The following is an 18624-nucleotide window of genomic DNA, read 5'->3' on the forward strand; positions in this document are numbered from 1 at the left end:
ATGGTGCACGTGCTGCAGTGGGCTGAGAGAGGCCTCCGAAGGGAACACAGAGTCAAAACTGCTTTGCTTACAGGCAAATGACATGCAAATCCAGATTTTCATTTTTAATGTAAATCAGGGCAGCCCACTAGAATTTTGTGAATCATGAAGAATTATGAAACTTTTGTACAAATAAACTACAGTTTTTGCTGTAGTAGAGTTTATTGAACACTCTTTCAGAATTCTACTAAGAAATCTGGCTGCCATGCAACTCTTCATGCCGTGTTAGGCTCCCCATAAGTATGCTAACATGTAGATAGTTGCAATTACAGCAGAGATTTCTTTGTTTTGTTGACTTGTTTTGTTGACTTTGTTTTAATAGACTTGACTTTTTAGAGCAGTTTTCAATTCACAGCAAAATTGAGAGGAAGGTACAGAGATTTCCCATACACCCCCTGACCCACACGTGCATAGCCTCCCCTGTTATCAACATCCTCCACCAGAGTACACTTGCTGCAATTGATAAACCTGCATTGACACCTCATAATCACCCAAAGTCTGTAGTTCACTCTTGGCATTGTACATTTCATGGGTTTGGATAAATGTGTAATGACATGTATCCAGCATTATAGTATCATACAGAGTAGTTTCACTGCCCTAAAAATCTTCTGCGCTCTGCCTATTAATCCCTTCTCTCTTCTTCCTAACCCCTAGCAACTATTGGTCTTTTTACTGTCTCCACAGTTTTGCCTTTTGCAGAATGTCACAGTGTTGGAATCGTATAGTATGTAGCCTTTTCAGATTGGCTTCTTTCACTTAGTAATATGCATTTAGATTTCTCCATGTCTTTTCATGGCTTGATAGCTCTTTTTTTTTTTTAGAGCTGAACAATATTCCATTGTCTGGATGTACCACAGTTTATGTGTTCATTCACCTACTGAAGGACACCTTAGTTTCTTCCAAGTTTCGGCAATTATAAACAAAGCTGTTAAAAACATCCATTTGCAGGTTTTTGTGTGGACATAATCCAGCTGTTTCTGGTAAATACCAAGGAGCATGATTGCTGGATTGTATGGTAAGACTATGTTTAGTTTTAGGAGAAACTTACAAACTGTCTTCAAAAGTGGCTGTGCTATTTTGCATTCCCAGCAGCAGTGAATGAGAGTTCCTGTTGCTCCACATCTTTGGCAGCATTTGGTGTTGTCAGTGTTCCAGATTTTGGCCATTTTAATAGATGTGTACTCGTATCTCATTGTTAGCTTAATTTGCATTTCTCTGATGACATATGTCTCGGGGCATCTTTTCATATACTTTTTTGCCATTTGTATATCTTCTTTGGTGAAGTGTCTGTTAAAGTTTAGCCCATTTTTTAAGTGGGTCTGGCAACATTTTAATTAGTGATCATCTCTGAGTTGACCATGGTTTTTGATTCCCACTGTTCATTCTTATAAATCACTGTTAGAATAGCATTATCATTTCTGATTTTATTTGTTGAGGATCCCTCTGCTTTAGAGGTTCACAAGCTAGTCTCATTCAGTGAATCACTCTTAACTTTCATAAAAATAAATTGTAGTGGCCTTTATAGTCTATTATTATAATGCCAGCCTCTCTCAAAATATGTACAGCCAAATAGTAATAGTTTGGTATGTGAAGAATGTTAATAGGTATTAAATGAAAACAAGAGTTGTGTATTCAGACACAGTGGGGAAACGCTAATTAAACAAAGTTACGTATGTGCCTTTACTGACTGCTCAGAGTGTTCAGTAGCTTTTATACTTGGGGGAAACCCAGGGGACTCTAGGGAACAGAATTTGCCACGCTTGTCATGTAGGCAGCCCTTTTTCCTCAGGACATCTTCAGGCCTGTGGTTCTAACACTTTTTGGGGAATAATACCATATATTAATACTGGTTTATTATAAAACACTCTTAAGAGAGTAAACTAAAATTTCTTTTTTTTTTTTGATACCTTGGTATTGAAGGTGTTTTTCTTATTTATATCTTTTTTTATTACATTTCAACAGTATTTTATTTATAGACTTGCTAAGGTTAAAAATATAAAATGTGGATATATGATAGGAAATAGCCTGTTTGTGGATGCAGATTTAATTTTTTAGATTTCGAGAGTTCATGGCAGACCAGAAGGAAAAAAAGAATTATTTGTAAATTACTTCCACATCTCCTCCCTTTTAAGGGAAAAATTTCTAAGTCTTTTCAGTTCAACTTCAGGAAATCCAACATTACTTGATGTCATCAATTATTTAATAAACCTACTTACTTGTTTTACTTTCTACCTCACCTTTTTCATCACATCACACAGCCCTTTTATATCACAGACACTCATATTCTCCGTGTGGTGTCTGTGTTGTGCTCTACTGCCAGCATAGTATTTCATCTTACCATTCCTGTATTTGCTTAATATAGTGGTCTTTCAGAATCATAATCTTGAGTTTTAGAAACCAAAAGGACCTTTGGGATTAATGAAAGTCTAATCCTTAGACAAACTGAAATCCAAAGAAATCAGTTTCCCTAAGGTAGGGGTTCTTCGCTTTGGAATTTTGAGAATCTTAGGGCTTCCAGAGGTATATAGAAAACCCCCAAACTGCATTCAACATGGAGAGAACATTTATTACACTTTTCTTGGAGGGGTCTGTGACTCCCCAAAAGGAGTGTGTGTGCATGTGTGTGCGATCATGTTCAAATTGTCCTGCAGTTGTCTGAAGCAAGTGTTGGGGAAGATAATAAATAGCACTAGTTCTTCCTACTGCTTGATTTATACTGTCTGTTTTCTCCCTTCCTTCTATATAGAGATAGCTGGTGTCACTACACAAATAAAGAGCATTGCCTGTTTTGTGCCCAGTTAAGTGACTATAGCATATAGCGTGCTTTGGGGCCAGCACTTAGAGTGATGAAGCACTTTGGCTTTCTGGTCAGAAAATGTTATACCCTGTTTCTTTTGTAGTGTGATGAGTAGGAAAAGGACTTCTTTTTAAAAAGTTACAAACTTTTGATGACAAAAGGCAAAAACTCTCCCAGTAACACCCTGGGGAAATATTGCTAGGAGTGGAACAGAATTATCCTGTTTTTATATGTCTTTTTTCTTCCTTCAGTGACTTGCCTCTTCTAAAGATCAGTTGCTATTAATATCAACATAGCAAAACAAATAAATGGAGCTGCAATGATACGGGTTTGAGAGTTTCTGAAAACATATAAAATAACCATTTGATTGATAAATGCTGTCATTTCTTCATTTTATCTTAAGAATATAGCATGTAAAACATGGATTTAAAGTCCTGCTTTTAGTAATTGTCAGATCCAACTAATAAGTTTTATTTTTCATTTTTTTAGGGAACGTACCAACAGTTTTTTTCCTTTGTCTTTCTCTTTCTGACTTTGTTTTTAACGTTTATTGAAATACGGTTGATTTACAATATTGTGTTTCAGGTGTACAATAAAGTGATTCAGTTATATATATATAATATATATATATTCTTTTTTAGAATCTTTTCTATTATAGGTTATTATAAGATATTGAGTACAGTTCCCTGTGCTACCTAGTAGGTCCTTGTTGATTATCTATTTTATATGTAGTAGGGTGTATATTTTAATCCCAAACTCCTAACTAATCCCTCCCCCCACCCTTTCCCCTTTGGTAACCATAAGTTTGTTTTCTCTGTCTGTGAGACTGTTTCTGTTTTGTAAATAAGTTCATTTTATCATTTTTTTAAATTCCATATATAAGTGATATCATATATTTGTCCTTCTGTCTGACTTACTTCATTTATAATAATAATCTCTAGGTCCAGCCATGTTGCTGCAAATGGCATTATTTCATTCTTTTTTATGGCTGAGTAGTATTCCATTGTGTATATATGCCACATCTTCTTTATCCATTCATCTGTCACTGGGCTCTTAGGTTGCTTGGTTGCTTCCATGTCTTGGCTATTGTAAATAGTGCACTATGAACACTGGGTTAGATACATGCAACTAATGAGTTTTAATGAATTTAAATACAGAAAAAATGGAATACTTCCTTCTTAAGTATTATTATAATGAGATGCACTGAACAATACTTTATTTTCGAGTATTTGAAAGGTACCTGCTATCAACTTCCCGGATGCAAATGTGTTTGGTTGCAAAATAATTGGTATGCTAGTTATATATCGCCACCTAGTGGTAATGCAGGTCATAGCATTGGCAAATAAAGGAATGGTGTTTTCTAATTCAGTGGTTCAAACACATTTTATTTAGGTGAGAACATCATTGGAGTTAATGCAATATGCAATAATTGTTTTTAGTAACTCCCACAGAGCAGTGTTTGTTTAAAAAATTGATAGTCATTTCCCTCTTTGAATAGTTCTTTCAATACCCTTTACAAAAATCAAGAGTGCTTTTCTATCTCTAAATTCTATACGGTTTGATACATTTATATTAAAACTCGATAATAAATTCCTATGAAAACTCTGAGATGTTCATTCTGTTTACTACAACAGTTAAGTTTGTATCTAGTAACAGATTTTATTAAGTTCTCAACATTACTGAGCTGCCAGTTCTGGTGTGAGAAAAAAATAGAATTTTTCTTAATAAATGTTATTAAGTTATTTAAAAATATTAGGGGTATTGTTTGTGTGTGTGTGTGTGTATGTGTGTGTGTAGTATTGAAGTAGAAAAAAATGGTCCATAACCACCCAGATAACTCTGTTGGCACTGGGGGGAAAAAAGTCAATCAAGGTATTACAAGCAAATTGAAAGCAACCTCTGACCACTGTGGCCCTATTCCTAACATAACCACTGTTCCACTGTGAGTTAAATGCCTGCGTTTGTAATAGAGAAAAATGCATGAGCCAACATTTGCATATTTAACCAATTTGATTGAGATGCCTCCATTTGTTGAGATATAATATGGACAAATTTAACTTTGTCAGTAACTGCAACCAGCCAAGCTTTTTCAAACCCCTCTTTCCTGTTGGGGAGTAAGTTCCCTTAAGGATGCTTTCATAACTTTTTCTCAGTCATTGTTTCATAACTGTAAGCCCTTTTTACTCACTAAAATCATCTCATTCTGCTTATTTAAACATGTCGTCTTCATTTTTAAGCCTAAGTGTTCCCCTCCCACCACAGGCTTGTGGAAGTGGGGAGGGAGGGGTTGGGAGAGGAGGATTGTTTTCTCTTTCACAAGTACCTTCCTTTCAGAGTTAGGACTCTCTACCTACTGATGTATAGCCTGGTGGTAGCAATTGTTAGGTTTTTGTTTTCTTGTTTGTAGATATTGGTTGCCTCCAGAGATTAGAGGTAGGGGCTATATACCCTCTCAGCTATCACCTTACCACTGAGTAAATGAAGGCACAAGCAGTTAACCAAACTCTACCAAATGTACAAACATTAGGAAGAAGACACACACACACACACACACACACACACACACACACACACGATTGGTCCTCTGCCCTGTTCTTGTGGCTCAGAGAAAGCCACATCATCCTTTGACCCTTCTTAGATCTTACTCATCAAACGGTGCTAGAGCCCGTACCATCTCCCAGATGTCCCACCCATCTTCACCACTCATTCCACCAATGAAATCCATTTTCTAACATTCCTTACTACACTTATTATCAAATCCTCTGGTGTAAATTTTGATAAAGTTATTTGAAGTGCCAAGTCTCTCTGAACGTTGATTCCTTACTAGAATACTTCAGATATAACCAATCACTCCAGGGATATGATTTTTGATACTTCAAATGCTTATTAACCATTCTTAGTATATAAAGTTAAATAATATACATACACAGGCATCGTTTATACGTAACTACTTTAAAAATACATTTTTAAATCAGAAGGGACCATTCATTTTATAGATGAGAAATTTAAAGTATAGAGATTAAATAGCATGTTTAGTGTCATAAACTACCTGGTGACAAGGTCATTTTTTTGGTAAGGCTAATGTCTTCTCATTACTACTCTTTTCCAGAAATTCCCTGACTCTACCCCCCATACTTTTATAGTATACCAATATCATTTTGTCCAGTTTCACAAAAAATTAAATTGTTTTAATAATTTAAATGGTCTCACATTGAATTTATAGAATAATTGAAGGATAATTGGGATGTGCTTTCAAAATTTCATGAAAAATGTATGTGATGAAAAATGTAGAATAGCAAGGACATTTTCCCTACCTATCATATTTCCTGCCCCCCCCCGACCAAAAAAAAAAAAAAGGTTCATTCTCAGAGTTCAGACTGCAAGTACAGTTGCGTCCCTGAGCTCTTATCCCTCTGTGAGCTCCACCTACTTTCTGGTTCCCTGGTACTTCCCTTGTTGGTTCTCTGGATAGAAATCTGAGGCTTTGGTTATCCTACTCAGGCACACACTTCCCACGAATGTGCCTGCATCTTGGGAGTCAAGTGATGGGGAGGCTAGAAGGAGAAGTGAGGCAATGGGCCTTCCCTCACCCCCTCACCCCTGGGACCACAGCCCCTCCAGTCAATGAGGACAGGTCCCTCCCTCAGAGTTTTGGCTCCTGTTGCCTTGGCTTCTGCTGCCACCATGAGATTGCTTGTGGCCTAGGGAGTGAAAGAACAGAAAAATGCAAATAAAGAAAAATGAGGTGTTTTACCCACTCTCTCTGATACTAAGAGTTCCCCTTCCTGGTCTTTCTTGAGATAAAACTAAAGGGCTGGGGCTTCCCTGGTGGCGCAGTGGTTGAGAGTCCGCCTGCCGATGCAGGGGACACGGGTTCGTGCCCCGGTCCGGGAAGATCCCACATGCCACGGAGCGGCTGGGCCCGTGAGCCATGGCCGCTGAGCCTGCGCGCCCGGAGCCTGTGCTCCGCAACAGGAGAGGCCACAGCAGTGAGAGGCCCGTGTACCGCAAAAAAAAAAAACCTAAAGGGCTCTTGCCGGGACTGTCTCTGTCAGCACTTTGATGCCCACTTCCAGGTTTCAGGCGGCACTGAGTTCAGGCCAGGGAAATACCAGAGGGGAAAATGTGGTAAACTCACCACTGATTTGGCAGTACTTCGGATTCTGGTCATCCCCATTCTGCCAGCTACTGGTTAGTTTTCAGGGTTCTCAGTAGCAGCTTCACACATTCTCTCTAGGTTTTGGAGCTACACATACTGACTGGGAGAGGCAGGTTGGCATGTGCTTAGTTACTCCACCTGACCTGGAACCAGAACCGAAAACAACTTTTTTTTTTTGAGAAGTTTAACTGAGTCTATCAATAGGGAGCTAATAAATTATAATACATTCATTCAGAGGAATACTGTACAACTGTGATAAAGAATGAGATCACTCTGTATGTAATGCTAAGGAAGGGTTGTCGAGATGTATTGTTAAATAACAAAGCCACAAAACACTTGGGGAAATATGTTTATAAATAAGTATATGTATTCGTATATGTGCATACAATAGTTCTAGGAATATACAAGGTACTGGTAATCATGGTTCTTTCCAAAGAGAAGGAGTAATAGCTGGGAGACCGACTGATCCCTTTGTGCTGTCGGTATGTGCTACCGTTTGTGGTAACTCAGGCTGCTATACAAACACTTCAGCTAGGCCAGTTGACATATTTAAGAAATAAATCAAGCAAGGAGATAACTGGGGTGCAGCAGGCATTTCATTTTATGGAAATAGGCCCTTTGAGTGTTGCCTTAGTCCTTTCCTCAGACTGAATGTTATAATAGCCAGTAGGTCTTGGCTTCTCTGACCCCAACTGCTGGTCTCAGAGCATGCCTCCATGAGGGGCTAGGGAGGCTGCAGGTGGTCCCAGCCACACTCATGTATTCCTTCATTCTTTGGACTTCTTATTTGTCAGTTCCATTGTGGGCTGAAGAAAAGAAATGTAGTTGATGGTTCATCTTTGAACCCTGATTATTACCCTTTGTGGTCTGGCCCAGCCCTCTTAGTATTTAAAGTATAACAATATATAGGTTATAATATGTAAGTATATTTAAATATTTATATTTTATATATTTTATTATTATATATTTAAAATAATATAATAATTCCATATATGTGTATATATATAACTATATATATATTTGTGTGTGTTGTTTTAAACATATCATTTTTTAAGTATATATCTCTGCCTGGTCCCTTTTACATTATCTTAAGCATGTATTTTTATTCCCAGGCTAATTCACCTAAATAAGATTGATCCCCATGCTCCAAATGAAATGCTCTATGGACGAATGGGCTACATCTGTGCTCTTCTCTTTGTGAATAAGAACTTCGGAGTGGAAAAGATTCCTCAAAGCCATATTCAGCAGGTACTGCGTTTTTGTGCTTTTTGGAGTCTTTTTAGGATCCCACCTACTATCTGCCTAAACTATTGGTTTTGTTTCCCTGGTTGGCACATCCCAGGTAGCTGGAAGGTAAGGTGTATCTTAACCTCTGAAGGTCAGGCATGATCAGAGAACCAGCAGCTTCACTTGGAGTGCTGTTGGAAACTGTATAGAGAGTGACTTGGACTAAGAAGTCCAGCTGCTCCATTTGAGAGTTTAGAGGCCATTCAGAGGAAAATACGGGCCAGATTTCACCTCCGAGGTGCAGGTGTTCCTCTTGTATCTGAAGGAGCTTTGCTTTCCTTTGACAGGTGAATTCTTGTGAGCTGTAGTAGAAAGAGTTCAAAATCTTCCAGACTCTCCCTCTTTTAGGCAGAATAATCCCATGTGCTTCTCTGAGTACAGAAGCAAACTGTGCCCGTCCATGGCCATCAGGTGGTGTCGAATTTGCCATGTTCTCCAGTACCTCTTAGCAAAAAGTTCCTTGGCGCCATTCTCATTCTTTCCTTATTTCGGTCAATTTCTCCCTGCAGATTTGTGAAACAGTCTTAACCTCTGGAGAAGACCTAGCTAGAAAGAGAAACTTCACAGGAAGGACTCCACTGTTGTATGAATGGTACCAAGAATATTACGTGGGGGCCGCTCATGGCCTGGCAGGAATTTATTACTACCTGATGCAGGTAAGAGGGGATGATGATGCAGCTAGAATGTGATTCCTGACTGTACTCTCTAGGGTGAGAAGACAGGTGCTCCAGCCCTATTTTTTCATTTTGCCAACCACTGCATCACTCTCCTGGTAATCACCTGGCCTAGGTAAACAGGGACAGTGCTTGTGAAAGTGCATTTAAAGTGTGTAAAAATAAAAGCCAGTGTGCTTTGAGATGATTGATTTGTAGGTGAGCACACTTGCCCAACTCACGCCGCTTGTGCAGACTAAAGTGTTTTGACCTATTCTTTTAGATGAAGTGCCTTCTGCTCTGCTCTCTCTCAGCAGATGCCTTGAATTAGTATTATTCCACACGATAAGGCACAACCCATTGAGACAAATTTCAGGAGTAAGAACAAAATCAGTAGAAAACAAAGGAGAATATGCTGCCTAAAGCTCAGTTAGAGAGCAAAACTAAGGAGCCTTTTCGGTGGATTTTGTGTAACTTACCTGAAAAATAGCTGAATACGCCATGCTCAACGGTTCTTCGGATCTAAAACTATTGGGGGACATCAGCCAAAGCCAAATAGACTAAGGGCAAATAGAGTTTACTGCATCAGGCATAACCCGGAAGGGGAGGTCAGAAGAGGGCTTCTCATGAGAGCATCATTTCCAGGGGCTTGTTTAACTCTCCTTAAGGAGAAATCGGCACTTTGTGTAAGAATAAGAATTCATGGTAAAAGAATATTGAATTTTTAATGATGGTAAAGGTGCCCCCCTCAACTTCCCAGAGTACAATGTGGCATAAAGAAAAGTGTTTCATTGATATGTTCTACAAGAGTGGTTGGATATAAATACCAATAGCTGGTTGAGTAGCTGGCTATAATAATGCAAAATCAACATCAGACCTATCCTCTCCCTATAACTAAACAAGGACAACAAAGCTGAAAAACAGGGTTATTATTGCTTTTCAATGCAGAGTCACTGAATGTTAGTGGCAGTAGGAGACCAGCTCTTGTATTTATTCTGCACTTCTCAATTCAGAGTTTTATAATTAGGGGTTTTGACAATTCAGACTTAAATTCCTTTACCTTGCTGGCACACTCCCTTGTTGGCTCTCTATTTCCAGAAGTAAATATAGATTCTTGAAAGTTTTCAGGAAAGAAGAAAAACCTTGAAGTTTCAAGGTGAACTAGAATCATACATGTTAATGACTGGATGGCCTCATGACCTTTCTTTGAAGCAGATCATCAGGTGTCTTACCCTCTGCCTCCATGTGTCGGTTGTAGTAAGAAACCTGGAAACCCAAGTATTGAATTTTCCATTTGCACATAATTATCCATTTGAAATGATTTAATTTTTAATCCTAAAAGTACATTCTGGTAGGTGCCTATGTATCAACATAAAACATTATTTTTAGGCCATTTTGGATAACTTCTGCAAGTTTGAGGAGAATCCAGTCATTCACCTCTAGAGTTTTAAACTGAGCTTGAACAATATTCTTTGGGTAAAGTGAAATCTAAATGTGCCCTAAAGAACTTCGTTGCGTGTTCGGTATCTGTGAGCGCCTTATGGTCGGTATCTCCTCGTTCCCTGCCGCCTCTGCCTGTGCTTCACAGCACTGCCTCCCTCTCATCCCAGGTGCTCGCCCCCTGCCTGGCAAAGACAAGACTGAGTTTGTTGTTTAAAGAAGTGTGAGGTGCATTGAATTAAGACCAGGACCAAAAGGAGAAACTAAAAATTGTATCAAAAATGAAGGCTCATATGCCATATGGCAACGAGTCCTATAAATCCATACATTGTTGTATCAAAATAATCCTTCATAAGTATCAGTCCCAGATCTTTTGCAGAAAGGCTTAATCTAGAGTCACACCAATGCCGGGATCTAGATCCCAGGTCTCCCAACTTGTTAGCATCCTCTCCTATTGGAAATATCACCTATCACTTCTCTAAATGCAAGTTGTGCCTGGTTTGTCTAATGCATCTCTTTGTGGTCTTTAAAGTGTATTTAAGGTATCAGAACCTTAGGAAACTTCTCATACACTCACATTCTTAAGCATTGGCTTTGGAAAATTATTCATATGTATATAGATAACAATAAATATCGAAAAATAATACGTACATAAGGCTCCAAGTATTAACTGATAGCCTAATTTTAGTTTGGACCAATAGGTAAAAAAATTGGATGGAATCCAGAACCTCTTAATGACTTTCAGTTCATTTTGGTCATATTTTCCTTCTTATTTAAAACTCATCCCTGAGCCTTAGGAAGGTCTGTTTGTTTCCGCAGAACTGATAATTCCCTTTCTTGTTTTTAGCCTAGCCTTCAAGTGAGCCATGGGAAGTTACATAGTTTGGTCAAGCCCAGTGTAGACTATGTCTGCCAGCTGAAATTCCCTTCCGGCAATTACCCTCCTTGTGTGGACGATACTCGGGATCTGCTAGTCCACTGGTGCCACGGTTCTCCTGGGGTAATCTACATGCTCATTCAGGCCTATAAGGTACCGTGAATTTTCTCATTTTTAGAAATAAATTGGAAAACATAATATAAAATTCTATAATTTAAATTAGTTTTCTGTATAATTCTTGAACAATATATAGACAAACCATTTGTTGGACCTAAAATCACTTTGCTGTATGCATTAGAATTCATTTTCACAGTATCCATCTGTACCACAGCACACATTATTTCATAGAACAGGGGACTGCTTCACGGACAGGTAGAGGAGCCAAGATTAGCATCAGTGGCAGAGCCAAGATAAATATCCCAGGAGCTCAATTAAAAATAGAAAGAATCTCCTTGGGCATTGCTGGTGGGATGTAAAATGGTAAAGCTACTGTAGAAAGCAGTTTGGCGGTTCCTCAAAAAATGAAACACAATTAACATATGATCCAGCAATTCCACTCCTAGGTATATATACCCAAAAGAAGTAGAAACAAGGTTTCAAACAGATACTTGTACAGCAGTGTTCCACAGCAGCATTATTCACAGTAGCCAGAAAGTAGAAACAATCCAAGTGTCCATCAACAGATGAATGGATGGACAAAATATGGTGGATACATACAATGGACTATTATTTAGCCATAAAAAAGAATTAACTTCTGATCCATACTACAACATGCATGAACCTTGTAAACATTATGCCAAGCGAAGTAAGCCATATCCAAAAGGACAAATACTGTAGGATTCCACTTATGTGATGTGATGGTTAACATGAGGTATCTAGAACAGGCAAATTCATAGAGAGTAGAATAAAAGTTACTAGGGGCTGGGAGGGTGAGAATTATTGCTTAATGGGTACGAAGTTTCTGTTTGGAATGTTGAAAAAATGTTGGCAATAGATAATGGTGATGGTTATACAACATTGGGAATGTAATTAATACCACTGAATGGTCCACGTTAAATGATTAAGATGGTAACTTTTATATCTGTATTTTACCATAATTTTAAAAATTCAAATATCACTTCTAAAAAGCATGCTATGACAGAGCCATAATCGAAGAAGAAAAGGTTTTTCTTTGAGGGGGAAAAATGGAAGTAAACCAAGATATCTATGTCCATTGGTGCCCGTTCTACAAATTACAAACCTATAGACTCTAAGTAGGGACTGGCATCTCATGGCCTAAGTAAGCGTTTAGTATATCAGATTTTGCCTTCAGGAAGCTAAATATAATGCACAAACTTTTAAACTGTCTTATTCTACTTCTCTACTGCAATGAGATATTAAAAATGTCAGGAATTCCCAAGCGGTCCAGTGGTCGGGACTCCATCCTTCCACTCTAGGGGGCACAGGTTCCATCCCTGGTCAGGGAACTAAGATGCCACAAGCCATGCAGTGTGGCCAAAAATAATAATATTTTTAAACCTTTGATCAAGATATAGGAGGCCACAATAGATTGTTAAGACGTATCTATTTTTCTGAAAAGTATAGTGTTTTATAATCAAATCAGTTTTTGTAATCAATTTGATAAACAGTTTCTTCTCCAGTGTATAAAGAAACTTTCTAGTAGTGAAGGGTATCATTGTTAGAGAAAAGACAGTGTTTATTCTTTGGAAATTGACTAACGATAACAGCAAGTTGCAAGTAAATAAGGCTACTTCACCAATAACACCCGCATACGCAAACATACATACATATAAAACTTACACCATGCAGACAAGGTCATGCCCAGTTATGTATTTAAAAACAAAAAAAAAAACCTAGTGAATTCTTGTAATTTGTCCCCACTGATAAAACACATCTCTCTGTCTCTGTATTCCTACCCTTCCTTGCCGAGGCACCTCCCTGTCTCCTCCCTTACCCTGTCTCCCTTTCTCTCCTATCAGGAAGGAAGGTCAGTGGAGGTTTCTTTTCTATCCCTTGTAATAAAACTATGTCCCTTGACTCTGCAGGTGTTCAAAGAGGAACGGTATCTCAATGATGCCTATCAGTGTGCTGATGTGATCTGGCAGTATGGCTTGCTGAAGAAGGGGTACGGGCTGTGCCACGGCGCTGCAGGGAATGCCTACGCCTTCCTGTCGCTGTACAACCTCACGCAGGACGCGAAGTACCTGTACAGGGCCTGTAAGGTAGGAGTCAGAACCGCTGAACAGAACGCACCTTTGCACAGGAGGCTGTAGAAGTGTCTCTAGTTAATCTGATTTAATTCATTTATTTTTTTACACCATAAGTCTATAGAACAAACACAGTTTAAGAAAAACCTTCAAAAGCTATTCAGTTGGTCATTTGTAGAGATGTGGATGGACCTAGAGAGTGTCATACAGAGTGAAGTAAGTCAGAAAGAGAAAAGCAAATATCATATAATAACGCATATATGTGGAATCTAGAAAAATGGTACAGACGATCGTATTTGCAAGGCAGAAATAGAGACACAGACGTAGAGAACAAATGTATGGGTACCAAGGGGGGAAGGGGGGGTGGGAGGAATTGGGAGACTGGAATTGACACATATACATTATTGATACTATGTATAAAATAGACAACTGATGGGAACATGCTGTATAGCACAGGGAACTCTACCTAATGCACTGTGGTAACCTAAATGGGAGGGAAGTCCAAAAGGGAGGGGATATCTGTATGTGTGTGGCTGATTCATTTTGTTGTGCAGTGGAGGCTAACACGACATTGTAAAGCAACCATACTCCAATAAAAATTTTTAAAAAAGGAAAAGAAAAGAAAATGAGAGAAGAGGGCATTGGTGGGGCAGTTCTATAAACAGGACTGCCTTAGTTAGTTATTTAGAACTTTGGACTACCCATGTGTTATTAAATGTTTTGCTGTGGAAGAAAAAAATTTTTAATCAAAAAATAAAAATTTAAAAAGCTATTCAGTTGAATTAGCTTTTTTTTTTTTTTTTTAAAGGACATAAATCTACTCAGCAGCATTTGTGGTGGGGTTGGAAGAGTGCTGGGAGATGTAAGGTGGTTTTGTTCCTCTCTTTCTTCTCTGATAACCTTGGAGATGGCTCAGACAGCTCATTAAATTCCTCCCATGCTTCATTCGTACTCTTTTAGACCGTCCATTTCTCTGCATCAGCCCCTTTCTCTGCCTTGAAGATAGTTTTTGACTTTTCAGAGTAAATGTTAGAGACAATCTCTGTCAACTTTTAGGGGTCTCTAGAAGAAATCACTTCAGTAATTTAACTTGGTCTCATTTTCAGTTCGCTGAATGGTGCTTAGATTATGGAGAACACGGATGCAGAACACCAGACACCCCCTTCTCCCTCTTTGAAGGTATTTTTCACACGTTACTTACTTGCCTTATAATATCAGCATCTGCTTCTCTGCTTAGTAATTAATGTATCTTAATTTGAGTTTTGTCAACAAATTAATTTCATAGTTATTTCTTAAAACTGCTTCTTTATTTCCTAATACAATAACTCAGTATTAAAAATCAGTTTTTTTATGGACCACCATGGACCCAATAGTAGTAGTTATTATGGTGACTACTGTTTATGGAGCCAGGCACATGCTGGGCATTTTGCAGATGTTTTATCATAAATCATCGCAGCAAAAATATACATTATTCCTCATGTCACAGATGAGGTTCCTGAGGCTCAGACAGGTAAATGGGGCCACGGTGAAGGAGCTCACATATGGTAACTGGCAGGGCCATGCCTTGAACTTGTCTGGCTCCGCTTTCCCTCCTGTCTTCCACCTGGGTAAAGAGGCTGAGCCTCTCACTCGTGATCTTGTCTAACAAGCTGCAACATATATAAACAGGTGCCCACTTCATTTAAATCATTTAAGTTAATATAATGTCGTTTATGCTGCAAAATGAAGCCAGTCTATAATACATTCATCATTTGGTGTAATAACTTGTGCCTCTTCCTTTTCCTTCAGGAATGGCTGGAACAATTTATTTCTTGGCTGACCTCCTAGTGCCCAAGAAAGCCAGGTTTCCTGCATTTGAACTGTAAGAGGAAAGTCCCCCCAGTGCAACTCACTGCATGAGCCTTTCTGTATATCATACCTGGGCTAAAGCAACAATAGAGTCAAACTGTGTACTTGATTTAGTTGATTTTTTTTTTTCAGAATATGTCTTTAATTCAGTTCCTTTTTTATTATTTACTTTTATTTTAAAATATCCAGGGAAATCTAAATTAACTTCAGTTTCTCCTAAAGGGAGGACAGGTGATATATGTACAGTATTTCGAGGGCATATATGCATATATTTCAGAACTTGGAGGCAGTCGTATTCTTACTAAAGCTTATGAATATAACCGTCTGTTACGGTTCTAAAAATGTTTAAAACAACTAAATGTAGATAAATACATGCTTATCGCTGGATAGTGACCTCCACCTCTTCCCTTTAGTATTTTTTTTTATGACAGTTTTATGACTTTGCTTTTCTCTAAGTGGTTGATAATGAAAGGGGACAAAAATATAACTATACGCTTCCAGGACAAAAATTGCAAGAGTTGCCAACTGGGCTAGGGACCTAAACACCCTTTTTCAAATTCACAATGCTTATTTAAACTAGAGATAAACATACTTTCAAATTTGCCTCTTTTTGTTAGTAGAGCATCCAGGCTCTATAATCCAACATCTTTATCGAAAACTTCTGAAATGTGATGGTCATTGTATGAAAATTCTGATTTGAAAGTTATTTCAAGATAAGCTAACAGAAAGTTTGTTTTCTCCAAATAAGCTAGTATGTTTTGGAACTACTTATGTATATTTGTTTCTTCTTTGGGATTAGTGTAAGATCGGGAAATGAGATTTCTGTGTGTAAATATATTATGACCTAGGATTTGAGTCCACCCTTTCTGACTGACCTTCTAAATTCTGATTTGTGTCTTACTTACTTTGCAATGACTATGCTTTATAAAGCGTTGGCTGCTTGGTACAAGCCATAAGATGTTTTCCTTCCTATCTATCTAGATGTTGATCTTTTCACTAAATAGTAGAGCATTCTACTTGTTTAAAAAGGGGGGGAGGGCTGCTATATTGCAAAATCGCTAAGCTTTCCATAGAAATGCTGGTTCCTGAGAAGGTATTATCCAGTGATTATTCTTAGAACAAATGGCTTTTGTCCCTTTGCATAGCCTAGGCTTTAACACTCATCCATTTCTGAGCCCTCAGGATCGGGTACTGATAAGGTAGGTGAGGAATCCCTGATGCTTCAAATTCTGTACAAGTGTTTTGACTCATCAGCTCCCATTCCTCCTCCTTCCATTGCTGACTTTCCCAGGCTTGTTTTGTCTTTTCTATGTATTTTGACTGATTTTGAAACATTTTGCCGCTTTTAAGAAAACAGGCTCTAAGAATTTTTAATGTGCCTATTTCACAGCTTTCTCGGTCACAAAAACATGCTCTTTTTATTGGAACTTTGAACCAAATCCCCACTGAGTATATGTTGGTTCCTGTGGATAGCAATCCCCTATTCTTTTCCATTTAGCACCAAAATAGCTAATATTATTGGCAATTGCCTGACCCTTTAAAGGCTACTGACAGTAGGATCTAAAACACAGCCCACTGCTCAGTTCCCAGGATTAGCTTATTCCTCTGTGACTCATGCTAGTCAGGGACAACCTTGTGCCTCTCAGATTTTGAAGTGTTGCTGGCAAGCTGTGTGCAAGCTGTGCCTTTCTCGTGAACATTTCACATGAACAGTGTCAGCATCCACAGGAAAGCTAACCTGCCTTTGGATGGGTGTCCAGCTTGAAAGAATAGACCCCGTTTGGTTTAAATGTCTTACTGTACTGTACCTGCACTTTTAGCTACTATAGTTACTAACCAAGGGAAAAAGAACAAAACACTTTCTCTTAACCAGAGGAGACTGATCACAGTGCTTCAGCAAACATCTTAATTTAACCCCAGGAAGACATCAAGGCAGGGAGAAGAACATTTTGAATAAGATTCTTATTCCTATTTGGATCGCTGTTTAGCTACTGCCATCCCTTAACAAATTTATCAATGCAAACACAATTCAGTTTTCATTGTTTACTTTAGCTTTGTAAGTTATTAAACTGGCAGGATTTTATATTTGTGCCATTGTTTGTTTTATTTATGTTTAAGAGCTCAGAACGTTTGGTAGGATTTTAAACTCAGGCAAAGGCTATAAAACTCAGACTAATACCCTAACACCATGGTAGAAACTGAAATTTTTACACTAGTTTCTTAGTTTTGAAAGGAAGAGGCATCATTTCAGTTCTATTTCTGTTACATCATTTTTCCCTCAGATATTTTTCTTTTTGTTAGAAAACAGAACAAGATGAAAAACTGTGCAAAATTGCTTCCCAGAAAACTCAGAAATATCTTGTATCTCCATGTAAAGACTAGGTAGTGAAACCTTAAAACCTTGTCAAGCAGTATTCATTTATCCTGTCGTGTGTTTCTATGAACGTCACGATCAGTTATTTACATCAATCCTATTGGTCCCATCAAGAAGTCAGTCTTTAATCCTTAGAGTCGTTTGACCCTCTTTCATCTTTGATGTCACTTCCAATTATTTGGCATCAAAAGCCTTCACGGTAGGTAGAGTTTTAGGTAAAAGCGGCCGTTTTCTCTCTTATTACAACTTCCCCGCATAACTTGAGAGGTATACTTTGCTCATAAGTCCTCAGGTTAATTGGTGTCTAATCTTATAATGCCCTGCCTTCTCTTGACTGAGTTTGAAATACAAAACGTGAAGAGTAAACATTAATTCATCTACTCCTTTGGCTACTTGAACTCATCTATAATCCTTTGTTATCCATACTCAATTCTGACTTCACCGCTGCTCCCCCTAAATAGGTCAGAGCACCCCACTTCTGTATTGTTAAGCTGTAGAAGAACTGTTTCTCTCCTACAGGTACAAAACACAGTAGGATATTCAGGGATCCTACGCCAATGTTATATTGCCATTTATTGGAAAGGGCTGGAATTGTATGTATTTCTGTGTTCCGTAAAGGATTTGACTTAACTGCTTCTCAATAAAATTTTATTAGGACCATATATTGTCATGTGCTTCTTGTTTGCTTTGGTTTAAACTTAAGAAATATATTTCTTCAATGGCTTTTTCTTTATGCGCTCATTCCCTAGGGTTTGTCCCTGACTTTTTCTTCTTTGTTGGGTCAAACAAGATTTGAAGTACTTCATGAAGGTAAAAATTTATTAGAGGAAAATATTTAAAAATCTGATCATTATAGAATTAGGAAAAATCTACTAGGCTTCAAGCAAAGCAGTATATCAACCAGCTCATACATATGAGAATCCACTCTGAGGTTAGTAACTAA

The 18624-nt window shown here is 38.2% G+C and overlaps 1 protein-coding gene across 2 annotated transcripts in view; it reads left to right on the plus strand.

Annotated features, from left to right (window-relative positions):
* Window positions 1-18343, plus strand: part of LANCL1 (LanC like glutathione S-transferase 1) — a 44115-nt gene extending 25772 nt beyond the window's left edge. For both annotated transcript variants that reach the window (XM_067740712.1, XM_067740713.1), the window contains exons 5-10: window positions 8108-8243; window positions 8792-8938; window positions 11223-11405; window positions 13298-13474; window positions 14566-14638; window positions 15248-18343. In XM_067740712.1, coding sequence (XP_067596813.1) covers window positions 8108-8243; window positions 8792-8938; window positions 11223-11405; window positions 13298-13474; window positions 14566-14638; window positions 15248-15324 — 793 coding nt within the window. In that variant the 3' untranslated portion in view covers window positions 15325-18343. The remainder of the gene's footprint in view (window positions 1-8107; window positions 8244-8791; window positions 8939-11222; window positions 11406-13297; window positions 13475-14565; window positions 14639-15247) is intronic.
* The last annotated feature ends 281 nt before the right edge of the window (window positions 18344-18624 follow it).

This window comes from Pseudorca crassidens, chromosome 6, assembly GCF_039906515.1.
Source record: "Pseudorca crassidens isolate mPseCra1 chromosome 6, mPseCra1.hap1, whole genome shotgun sequence".
Classification (NCBI taxonomy): Eukaryota; Metazoa; Chordata; class Mammalia; order Artiodactyla; family Delphinidae; genus Pseudorca; species Pseudorca crassidens.